The 13078-nt window shown below is 42.7% G+C and overlaps 1 protein-coding gene across 1 annotated transcript in view; it reads left to right on the forward strand.

Moving 5' to 3' along the window:
- The window catches only part of ttc7a (tetratricopeptide repeat domain 7A), a 62640-nt gene that overhangs the window by 38143 nt on the left and 11419 nt on the right, over positions 1-13078 (forward strand). Inside the window, exons 18-20 of the mRNA XM_005735165.1 lie at positions 706-818; positions 1352-1486; positions 4837-5039. Of these exons, the coding sequence (XP_005735222.1) occupies positions 706-818; positions 1352-1486; positions 4837-5039 (451 nt within the window). The remainder of the gene's footprint in view (positions 1-705; positions 819-1351; positions 1487-4836; positions 5040-13078) is intronic.

A 13078-nucleotide genomic window follows, 5' to 3' on the forward strand; every position in this document is an offset into this window, starting at 1 on the left:
AATTTTTCTATCGAGAAAAAGTTCTTTCGCAATACATATCGTTATCGTTCTATCGCCCAGCTCTACTACACAGTTAGCTCGCTAGCTCATGTTTCATTGGCTTTTTTCTTTGACCTCTCCTTCTAACTTGATACAGAGAAAAGATGCAGGAGGAAAGAACTGAGGAAGCTAATAAACTTTAATGTGCAATTTTTGAGACTGTATTTATTAAGGAAAAATGTTGTACAAATATGTATTTTTAAAAATGGACAAATACTTTTCAGAACAATGTAATTTAAGCTAGCCTAGCTATTTCAAAATGTTTAAGAATATCTATCTATCTATCTATCTATCTATCTATCTATCTATCTATCTATCTATCTATCTATCTATCTATCTCTTATTTAAAATACTGATTTAAGAGTTGACCATTTCCTGACTTATTTTTCCTTTATGCTGCCTTCATGTTAAAAGTGAGTCATTGATACTTTTTAGCTTTAGCATAACCTTTACTATAGCAAAATGCTAAAAGCAGAAGGAGGACCTGGCTATCGCACACCTTTGCTTTTCCTTTTCATTATTAGCAAGCGAGCTGTAATACACAAATTATGTGTATTAAAGCCAATTTATTTAAGATGGACTTGATCTTTAATTTCAGTCACAGGTGGAATCTCACAGATAAAAACAAAAACAGTACATGTGAATGTCCTCTCTGATGTGTTACAGCGAGACAGATGACAGCAGCAGTATACCGATGCCTGAGAGGACAGAGGTCAGCCCCAGCGGCAGGAAACCCTCCATCCACCTCACCCTGCCTGACTTCCAGGACACCTCCACTGGTCTGTTCTCTCGCTTGCTCAAATCTTTTAGAAACGACATGTCACTGTGCATATTTGGATTGCAACATGCCGAATTGATTAGTTTAAGTTAAACACATCCTGCTCTCTCTATGGCTTTGGGTAAATAGCAGTGAGAAAGGTGAATTTGTAGGTCAGTCTAAATCCCCCAGCTTTTGACCTATTCTGGATTAAAAGCCCTGTTTGCTTGTCTGCAACCCAGTTCCGGAAACCAGATGTGCTGTTTAAATATCAATGATGTGACTCACACCTGTGTTTAGAGCAGGATCTGCAACCTGCACATTTAGTGTTCAGGGATTCAGGACATTATAGTTACTGGCTTTGAAATATTTTACTTTTTTTTTCTCTACGGAAGAAAACACAGTTTCTGTCTGCTTCTCATCAATGCTAACATATGCATATTCATTGTTCAGGTTGTAAATCACAACTTTAGTGTTTAGTTGGTTTAATGTGCAAGATGAGGAAACATTTGCAGCACTAACAGCTCCCATTTCTTACCTATGATCCTGCTTCAGGTTCACAGAGTCCTTCGTCAGTTGCACTATCCCGTCTTGAAGCGGCTCTGTCCGAGGTGTCAGACCTCAGCTCTACCCGTCGCCATGGGCCCACCTATATTTGGACCATCCTGGAACGCATTTGGCTGCAGGCTGGTATGAGAGCGCACACTTGAATGAAAATGGTATTTCAGAAATGATTGTGGTTGGGATCTTTTGGGATTTGAACCTCTTTTCATCCTCATCTGAGATACAAGGTCAGCCCATATCATGGAACCATGTTGGGGTCCATGTGCTTTAACTTACTGGTGAGCTAAAAATGAAATAAAGACGAAGCTTGCATTAACTTTGCTGGACAAATGAATCAGATTCAATGTTTTATCCTAGTGATCTGAAGCCCAACAGTAAGAAACCATTTTAGTCATCCAGTTTTTTTAAAATAAAAGCTATGAAGTAGACAACGAGGCCACAGCTCAGCAAAGCATGACAGTGTTTTCATGAGCAGCACCTGTCTGCTAAAACACCATGCTAACACGTTAGCTGATAGATTACCTTGTTCACACTGCTGGTTCAGTATACTGGCGAGTCCGAGCGTCCCGTGACGTAATTAGCATGATCCACGAACGCTTAAACAAAGGTGGATGTCGACGCAACAGTATACCTGCTGGTTGGTCTGTAGCTTTTCGTCAGACTCGGGGACCACGGCGTTGTTGGTGGTTTTGATTTTTGTAAAGGAGACGCTCTCATGGCTCACTGAGTGATTCCCTGACCAGCCAATTGTTGGCATGCAGTCTGATGATGTCACATTTTAGTACCTGCTCAGATCGCTTATAACCCCGGCCGAGCAGGTACTATTTTAGTATCTGGTACCAGGTACTGTTATCTAATGGAAAACCCTTAAACCGTAGTGAACCGTGCCGAGTCAATCCGAGTGGGTACTAATGGAAAAGGGGCTTTTAAGCAACATGAATGACTGAAGCAAATTACTGGTAAACTGTTTGATAGTTATTGAAAACCTAAAACTTACACTGTTGACTTCATGCTGAGGCAAATATTAGGGGACCTTCAAAGTAAGTAGTCTTCATCCTGTGGCAACCATAAAACATTCTGTGGTAGTCCTTTCAGTGAACTTCGACCAATGTCATAGATCTGCCTCGCTTTCTCTAGATTTTAGTTCCTTTATGCTACTATACACTGTAAAAGGAGCATTTGAGTTGTAGATGACATAATGTAGTGTTATAAATAATTGTCCATGATGCTCTGTTAATTTAGAGCAGCTTGTGGCATAAATCATACAGTGTGTGGCAGTCTAAGAAGTTATCTAAGCACTGTGCGTAGGTCTTTCTGGTGATGTCACACAGCAGTACCAGTACCTGATACCACAACAGGGCATACGTTTCAAAATAAAACAGGAAGTAACTGGAAAAGGCAACTGAGTTAACTCACTCAGACACATGATGCAAATGTGTCTTTACAGTAATTGCCTCAATAGCTAATGAAACATTCGACTATGTGTCAGTGATGCCCTCACCAAAGAAATCCAGGTAACCCTACAGTAAATACAAATACAATCTCCGCTGGCACCTTTTAATGAATGTGCGATGTTGCAGTGAATGAAAGCTGTGCAGCCTCGCTGTCTTCCAACGCCTTGCTGACCTGTTTATCAGCTCAGATGAGTTTCAGTCGCTCAAGGGAGTGAGACACTGTTTGTGCGTTCGGTTCATTGTGAGCGTGCGTTTTTGTTTCGGGCACAACAGTCAGTGAAATTCTCAGAGAATATTAATTTTGCTACATGCAAAACCCTGGAGAACGCAGCGTTACAGTATAGCAGATTTTTGGAAGAGAATATCTATTTGCAGGCTTGTTGGTGTTTAAAATGAAATAGCTGAATAGTTGACACTGACGTGTCTCAGTGCTTAAATACATTTGGCCACTGCTCTGTTAAGGAGACAATGCTCAGTTATCCATGTTGCTGTTGCCTCCACCCTTCTTCAGCCTGCCTGAGGAAGTTCACATAAAAGAGCAGAGCATGAGCAGGAAATGAAGGCCGAGGATCTGTTGCACTTGGATTGAATGGATGAGCCATGAGAGGCAAGAATGGAAATGCACACAGCGAAGATGCCTTTGCTGTATTCGATGCTTTACGACACAAGAGGGGTTGAATGGAGCCAAGCGGTCACGTCCCCCGTGGCTTTGTGTAATCTGAAGGTTATTTTCTATGTGTAACCTCTGAGCCTCTGCTATTCATCTGCTGAGAGCAGTGTGTGTGTGAGAGAAACCAAGGGTGTGGCCCCTGGCTCAAGGCTGGACACCAATCCCCCCCCCTTCATTCTTTCATTGCATTCCTCTTCTCATCGGTCACTTCCTCTTCTTATCTTACATTCTCTTTGGCCTAACAGAAAAACGCACACACACACACACACGGCTCTTTAAAAGGAATACATTTAGCAGTATGCGAGACTCACATACTTAGCTCTAAACATATAAATATTCTCTGTGCATGCAGGCACTGATCTAACAGTTTTTTCCTATGAGCAGCAGGAGAAAGTCTTACATAATCGCTCACTGAAACCTTTTTCCCCAAAATGAAGCCATGAAAAGGAACCCTGAGGCAGCTGAAAAGGGTTTTTGTTTTTTTTCTTCCATTTTTTTGTTTTCTCATCTCGCAGAGGTAGCATGCGTGCACTAAGTATTTCCCATCTGTGCATCTCTGAGACACAGGTAAACAAACAAAACATCCGCTACCAAACACACACATGGGTTCTCTGCACTCGGGAGCAGACGGCTCTCTCGATGTATTTGCACAACAGCCCTCTCTGTAACGTGGGCGCACAATGCTGTCAGTGTTTTAGAGCTGAAGGGTTTCCTTCTCAGGGTTTCTCTGCCTGTTGACCCAATGTCCTCTCACGTAAATGATTGACAGGTCTCGCTGAAGCGTCTGGTCCGCACATTGGTCTGCTCCAGCTGAGGGGGCAGGTCCTGTGGTCAGCTCTTATTTTTGAGGTCTTATTGGAGAGTAAAGTGCTTGTGGGCGTGATTCTGACTTTGTGTGTGTAAACATTTGTGTGTGGGGTTTGTCCTCATCTTCCCAGCAGCAAAGAAAGGAGGCAGGCAGCTTTAATATGTGATGGCCATATTAGGCAACAGCTTCATGACTTTCAGCCACTACATCGCTCCGACTCTCACTTTCATGGTTTGCGTGTGTGTTTGTGTGTGTGTGGTTGTGTGTAGTATTTGAGCACTGCACAGATATTATTTTTACATGATGCTGCTGAACTCACAGCAAAGTTCATCACAGTTACTGTCACAGGGTTACTCAGGGCATTAATACTCTTATTCTCCTCTTTTTCTTTCTCTGGCTCTCCATCTTTGCTTCATCACTTCCTTTCTTTTATTGTTTTCCCTCCTCTGTCATTCTGTCCTTTTTCTTTCCCCCCCTCCACCTCTTTTCCTCTCTTGACCTTTTCACCTCCTTTCTTTACTTCTCTCTCCGTGTCATCCTGCAGGAGAGCTGTTCATGGCAGACAGTCGGCTTAAGGAGGCTCAGTTCTGTATAGCCGAGGCCAGTTCGCTCTTCCCCAACTCTCACTCTGTGCTGCTGCAGCGGGGCCGCCTGGCCGAGCTCCGGGGCCACCTGGACGAAGCCAAAGGCCTGTATGACGAGGCCCTGGCCATGCATCCTACAGGAGAACGGATACTGGTGCACACGGTGAGAGATAGCGGATGCTTTAGAGGCTGCAAAATTAAGTTAGAACTTATGTAACACTCTGCTCTTTCAAGTGTCACACATGCAAACATGGTGTTCAGTATCCTCTCTCACACACATGCACACAAACACATGATTGGCTACAGTGACATGTTTAAATGCTATAATTTAGTAAATTAAAAATTAAATCAAAACTGACGTAATATGCAAGCGGAACATGTGCAAACACTTATTTGATGTCTGCTAAAAACACACACACACACACACACACACACACACACACACACACATATATTAATGAAATATTTGCAGTACTTCTAGTTGACTGAGCAAAGTTATATAAAAGTGTACTTCGCGCGAGATCTTTTACATTTGGCCCTGCTGTGGATTAGCTCACACGCTCTGACTCAGACAGTGTAGGGCTGTTTAATGAAGTTAAAAGTTTTCTCAAATTCACCAAGTTAAATTACGTCACAATTAAATTGCATCAGCTGCCTTCAGCCTTCATAAACACGCCTCCCAGAGAGTAGGAAAAGGCTTTCCTCGCAACAACAACAGCAATACGTGTAGATAAAAGTACATTTCAGGGGACTTTTGTCAGTCAGACTAAACCATGTCCCACTGTGGTCACATGTTCTTATATACACAGTAGCAACATGGCAGTGTGCGCACACATTTTTAATTTGATATTTAAACAATTTTTTGAGTTATTATATAGATTTTAATCCATCTGATCAAACAACTAAAGACAGCACTCAAGACACAGATGAATTTGAGCTCTTAGCACTTTTATATTCAGTTACTGTATTAAACTATAACCTATACACTGTATTAACAAAAGTAATCACTCACCCATCCAAATCATTGAATTCTTGTTTTCCAGTCACATCCACTGGCTGACCTCATCAATGTGCTTCTGGGAGAACGGTCAAAAACTTCAATAAAGCCTTCCCAGATTAAGCTGTTATATCACATTTCGACATCATTTTAAACTCTATAGATTATGAATGTGACGACACTCAAGCTCATATGTGTGTGAATGCAGACGAGTGAATACTTTTGCCAGTATAGTGTACATAAAATGAAGCGGCTGCGGATTTACTTTAAACCTGCAAACCAGCAGGCGGCGACTGCTCTGAATGCAAAAATGAAGACAGATTCTGTTGTGGTTTCTCACAGGGTGCGATTTGCACATTGCATGAGAGCTGTCTGCCGTGCTGGATGTGGTACAATCACTGGCTGATAGAGAAGAATGTGCATTTGCCCGACTGGTTGGCAGTGGTTCTTAGAGGTTGCTGGCTCTCACCGGGTGAAATCGGATTTAAAGAAGGTGCTCCACCAAAAAAACAAAACAAAAAACCCTACAGTGATTGCTTGGTTGCTAACAGATTGCTACAGTTGGCTGCGTTTGTCTGCAAAATCTTGCAAACTACTAGGCGAGTGGTAGTACAACTTAAAAAAGTGTGGCACAAATCAGAAATGGAGAAGGTTCACTTTCAAAGTAAAAGTTTTGCTCCACAGATACAGTCATGTTTAAGGAGTTTTACTTCTTAAACACGACTGGTGAACAGTCTCCATTTCCTGTTTGTTTTGCACTTTTCACAGTTTCCTTAGAGCTCGGAGAGTAGCTGTGTTTGTAGACAAGGACTTTGCTTCCATTCAAACTACAACCACTGCATTATGTTAGCAAGCAAAGCAATAACGAGGATGTTTTCACCAACCCATGCAGGAACACACATTTCTCCCTAGTAACAGATGGTTGCCAGGAGGAACACTTTCCATCTCTATGATTATATGACTTCCTAGCGACTCCCATCAACCTGCAGCAACCACTTGCAATCATTCAAGGAATTTTCCCCTTGTGATGGGTGCTTGCCACATACTCGTGGACCTGTCTGTACATGTTCTTACTCCCAAAGTGTAACATTTTACGCTAGGTGACAAATCGTCGATATGTTACGCTTCCGGGCACCCAACATGTCCCTATATTACGAGATCGGAAAAATGAGGAAACATGAGAACCGTTTGGAATGAATCTACACATGCTTGTTCATTTTACTTAAATCGCTTTGTAAAACACTATCTAACGTCATTAAAGTTCTGGTTAACGTTAGGGATAAGGTTAGGGTCAGGGCTGGAATACATGGCTGGAACGAGTCATTCTACTGGATTTCATCCATAACCAGGCGTGTAGCATAAGAACGCAGAAGGTTTTGCGTTCGCCTCTGGAGTGACAACGGGCTGGTCTGTATGACTGGCTTTTTCTTTTCATTTGAGCTTAAATAGTTGATTGTCACACGTCAGAAATGGTGGAAGAGTAACGTCACGTGGTTAGAGGTTATGCGTCTGCAAAACCTAAGTAGGAATCTGTGTGAAAGCAGCCCTCAGCTTCATCTATGACCTCAGAACACTTTTCTGACGAGTTTATGGTCTCATAGGCACAGCTTGAAGCTTCACAGCAGGACTTTGCAAACCAGTGGGTGATGTTGCCTTTATCATAAAGGCTATAATTGTAACAGATGCTTATTAGCTGCTAATATTAGCAGTGGTAGCTTCTTTGCTCTTTTAGAAGCAAAACAAATCCCAAATGTTTCAAACGGCTGTAGATTATATTAGCCTCAGAAACTTAGTTGTAACATTTTTTAAAGTTTGCCATGTGCTTCTAATAGTACTTACACTGTTATAAGTATAGTACACTTATACTGCCTCATACTGTTCATACTGTAATCGTGTAGTCTTTCTCTCCTCTGTGGCGTGCCGTACTGTGTCATTGTCAGAACTCTGAGTGGTTCAGTCCTGTTTATCGCGGTGCGTTGCTGTCGTCCTCTGAGACGTGCCAATTTGTTGCAGGCAAACCTGAAATTTCAGAAAATAGAAGCAAACAAATTTCGCTCCATCACCAGCAAATGAAAAATAGCGCTTAAAGACTCACTCTCTCTTTCCTGATCACTCCCCCACATTTCTTTCATCCCAGCAGATCCTCTTTCTCTCTCACTGCCGCACTGTAAAGATCCTCTCTCGCCCACTTCCACCCACTCCCTCGCTTCTCTCTCGCTCTCTCAGTCTGTCTTCCAGATGATCCACAGGATTAACCACAGCTCTTCTGACCTTTGAACTGACTCTGTTGTCACAGTGAACGAACCAGAGAGGGATATTCCTCAAATCCAAGACGCAGCACTCGACACTCACACACACACACTCACACACAATGACTGCGGTCTCCATAGTGACCGGAGATGTGCTGGCTGATATCACTTTAGCCTTCTTGTGACCACATAAGGCTAGTGCTTTTGCTCCTACAGCGCACTTTTGGATGCATGTGCGTGTGTCTGTGTGCGTAGAAGTGCAGTCCCACTGGGTTAGACAGAGGTACGCTTCTCTTCCATATTTGGCCTGTGGGAGAACCAATCCCAGGGGGTGAGAAGTTGAAACAAAGCCAGCTGGCAGCGTCCGTCTCTGGGTCTCTTACAGGACAGATGTGTTCTCAGTCTGAGTGTTTGAGTACGTGTACGCATGTGCATGTGTTTAGGCATGACTGTGTTTGTGTATGCCAGCCTTCCTCCACGGATTTGGAGCACATGTGGACTACTTGGGCTTGCTTTTTTTAAGTAAACTATATGTGTACACTTGGACAGAGGCACACATTGTAATAGGCACAAATTGACCCAAATACAAAAATTCTGCTTGTAGAACACTAAAGTTTATGGACTATACTATGTTAGGCATGCTAATGGAGGCTTGCAGTAAATAACTGCATTCTTGCATTGTTATGGAGCCTGTGGGACAATGTGTGGGACATTTTATTTGGAGCTTCGCCCATATTTGTGACTTGCATCAGCCGGCCAGAAATGAGCCTACAGTTACTCTGTGGTGCTGTGCGGCTCTGCCTTCATCCATTTATTTTTACACAGTATCTGCTGTGGACATTTTGTGTGCCAGTGGCCCATTTTCTGCTGTGCCTTAAGGGGAATTCTTAAGATATTCTTGGTAGATATTCTTACACCTCAGTTATTATTCTGCAAAAGTACCTACTGTACTTTCCATGAATGTCCTTAAGATGTTTTCATGGTAACTATACTTTATAGATGTCACCTTTCTGTGGCTCAACAGTTAATGTGATCTGATATTTATTGTGGAAATGCAATTTCATTAGGAGCCTGTTTACAAGTGGTTTCCGTGGGCTTATCATGCGTGCCCAGTGTGTACTGCACTGTCTACATTGCTTTCACTAGAAGATCGGGGGCCTTTCTTAAAGTCATTTAAGCTGCATATAAACTGTAAAAGATAGGTTGCTTCCAGATTTAGGAGTGAAGCCAGTGCATAACTACCTTAAACGTGTAATGTTTCTTACATCCAGTTGGGGGAGACTCATCGGATTGCAAGAAGCAGTGTATGTTTAGAAGTCAACAGAAAAACGGCTGCTGACTCGATCTATCCTCTCAGTAAATGCTTCCTTGCTAGTTTCACGTCTTATTTAAAACAACATGATGTTAATTTTGTAAGCTATAGTCTGTTTTTTAAGTTAAAAAGTGTGACAAAGCTCAGAAGCTAGTGTCACCATTCAGCAGTCTTCTTGAAATGCTGCAGGCGTTGTCTGAATAATTTTCATTTCAAAAGTCACTGACATTAAACTGTTAGCTTCAATACAGTTCAGTTTAGTTCAGTTTTATAGATATAAAGCCAAATCACAACAACAGTTGCCCCAAGGGCCTTTACATTTTAAGGTAAAGACCCTACAATAATACAGGGAAAATAATCAGACGACCCTCTGTGAGCGAGCACTTTGGAGACAATGGGAAGGAAAAGCTTTTTTTAAAAAGGAAGAAACCTCCAGCAGAACCAGGAGCAGAGAAAGGTCTAAGTCTCCTAACAGCCTGTGAAGTTTCCACGGTGGGTTCTTGTCCTGCCTAATTGAATCCTACAGCAAGGCTTTGTGAGTCTGATGTTCCATTTGAAATCACATTTCCTCTTCAAGGAATACATTTGTGAAAAAAAGTTATACTGTTAGATTTAGCTAAGAGCGTCACGCCCAATCCACATGCCTGCGCATTAAACCAGAATTGAAAGGTGATTATGTCTGATTAGCCGAATTATCCAAAAGCCACCAAAGTTTTTCAAAGTTCTAAGACATTTTCTTTGACATGAGTCCTTTATAACACAGAATCGTGTAGATTTTCCACTCTACCCATGTTAGACGGGGAAAGGGAAATGTGAGTAAGAGAAACCCATTACTGGAATCGATGCAGAAGCTCACCAACCCATGCAATGTGGCTACCATCTTCCCTTATTCACCCGCACACTTCTTTACTCACTGCACTTCATGTTAGCATCAACTGTGTCCACATGCTTTCTCTGTAAGAGAGGGAAAGAAACGAAGCCATCAGACGGTGACTCACTGCTCTGGTCAGCTGCTGGTTTTGGAGTATTTTTGGATGGATGGAGGGTGCGGTAGTGAGGGAAACCAGTATATGACTATAGTATGGTGTTTGTAAGTGTGCAAGTGTGTGTGTGAGATTTTCAGTTTAATTTCTCAATCGCTGCAGTCCACTGGCTACAACTGAGCATGCATTACGTTTGTCTATCATGGGAGTAGCTATTACACATTTGTCTGTTTGTGCTGTTAACCTCATTATGGTAAGCATTTGGTCGACTTGTGCGTATGTGTGGCATGTGCGCGTGTGTGTTTGTGTTCTGACAGTTAGCTGATCCTGAAACATGGCCCAGCCTTGCTTCCGGCGCGGTATGCAATGAATCTGACCCACTCCCATCATCCTCCACATCTCATCTCTCCTGCTCTGTAGTGGAGCCCGCTCTGAGTCAGCCGCACACAAACGCACACTTTACTTTCGGCCCTCTCCAACGAACCCATATTCGTACACAGCTTCACATATGCATGCATACTCTCAAGGACGAAGGCTTTGCGCTCAATGAATTAATCGCGTTCCAATTATCAAATGCCCCCCCCCATGCCTGTCTCACTCGCTCGCACTCTCTCTCCTCTCTGCGTGTGGGAGGGGGTGGTTGTCAGCTGATTAGATAATGCAAATACATTATTTATATCACTTTGCTCGTTCTCGCCGCTTTATGGGATTGCCTAGCAACCAGGGAAATTTATTCTATTGAGCACGACCTCTGATAACCATGGAGAGAGAGGGAGAGAGAGAGACTGACTGTATGTGAGAGAGTGAGAAGATGGGGTGGGTGAGTTGGTGGTGGTGGTGGTGGATGAGGGGAGGGGTGCAAAAAGAAAGACGATTGGGAGTTGGCTGGTGCCTCCGTTGCTATGTATGGCTCATCTGGGCTCACTTATTTTTTCCTTTTTCTTTGACGCCTCTCCTTTTTTTCCCCTTCCCCCCCCCCTCTCTCTGTTCATTGTTCTCAGTTTAGCTCGTTCTTGCTCACTCACACTTCTTTCCTTCCTCTCTTTCTTTCTTTTCCTTACTTCTGAGACTCCAGTATCAACTCTGTCCTTCATTCTTTTCCTCTTTCCAAGTCGGTACGTGTGTTCGTGCAAGTTTGTGCGTCGGTCTTTGTTCCAGTATATATTTATATAGGCGATGTAATGTGCTGTAAGGTGAGAATGTACTTGAAGGAGTCAACCGTAGCCGCACTGTATGTGCTGCTTTTTCCCCAAACAAACACACACAAACATGCCATCCAGGTGCGTGAAGATTTGTGTGGTCATATCACCCCAACAAAAGTGAAAGTAATTAATTAAAATGTTTTAATCTCGGTAGGAGTGTGTGTTATGTACTAAATTCTCCTGGACATCCAAATTAACCAGCGATGCCAAACAGATCAGGATGGGACAGCAGGCCTTTTGTACACTTTGAGGAACACCTCTACCAAAACTTGCTTATTCCCTTTCTGTTTGAGAGCTAGGAACAGGAATATTACCGCTCAACTACTTGAATGCTGAATATAAAATCACAGCCAGTCGGTATGTAGATTATCATGACACACATGAACCTTTTGGCAACCTTGAGTCAGAATATTTTCTACAGTTCTCAGTTCAAGGAATACTTGTGTGAAATAAGTTATACTGTTAGGTTTAGATAAGAGCATCGGGCCTTTTGACAGTTTCTTGAGTGTCCTGTCAGACACTCAAAGCACAACAGAAAATAGTCCAGCTCAGATTTTGCACTACAGGAAGGTGCCTGGATAGAGGGTGCAGGAAGCACCTCTAGGAGAGTATTGGCGCACTTTTTGCACAACAGCACAATCTCACATCGAATAGACTGTAGTGAGCTGGGAAGTTAAAGACCATCTTGCGTCCGATCCAACTAGACATTTGCACCTCTGTCAGGTATCGCCGTTGAAAAGTTCCCTAATTATCGCACTGTATGTTGTATTAAAGGTTAAAGTATCTCGAGACAGCCGGGGGTTAAGAACCCACTGTGGAGGTCCTAGTGGGACTAGATACCTTCTAACCCTTTAGTACCCAATGCCTTCAAAATATAAAGAGATATAATGGCTGGCCAGCAGTTGGCAACACAATGTCACCCCCTGTTTTGGACGCTTGAAGCTGTACATGTTCATTCTACGTTGGTTTGCCAAGTGGTGGATGACTCTGAGCAAGCTGATGGGATCTGTATAAAGAGTTTCATATTTCACTGAAGTCATAGTTCTCCACACATCTGGACTCTGCCTTCGGTTCATTTCTCCACGTATTGTTCTTGGTGTTTATTTACTGTTTGTTTGTTTGGTTTTTTTAAGGGTAACATTAAGAGCTCTTGCATACCAGCATTAATATATTTTCTAATGATAGGTGCACACACTACATTCACCATCTCATCAATCAACATACGTTTCCACAACTCAAAGCTCCTCTTCTGCTTTACTTTTGCTCTATGAAATAAACACTGAAGAATGGCGGTACGTCTAACAACCTCGAAAAGCTGCTTCAACTTGCCTCCCAAAATACTGAGCTGTCAATGGAAGAAACAGTAAACTTAATATTACTGCTGTCAGCGTTAATCTCGTTAAAATGATATTAACGCCATAACCGCATTATCGCGGCAAATCTCCGTTAGCTCGTTAAC

The sequence above is a fragment of the Pundamilia nyererei genome, unplaced genomic scaffold, assembly GCF_000239375.1.
Source record: "Pundamilia nyererei isolate P.nyererei 1_Seehausen unplaced genomic scaffold, PunNye1.0 scaffold00062, whole genome shotgun sequence".
NCBI lineage: Eukaryota > Metazoa > Chordata > Actinopteri > Cichliformes > Cichlidae > Pundamilia > Pundamilia nyererei.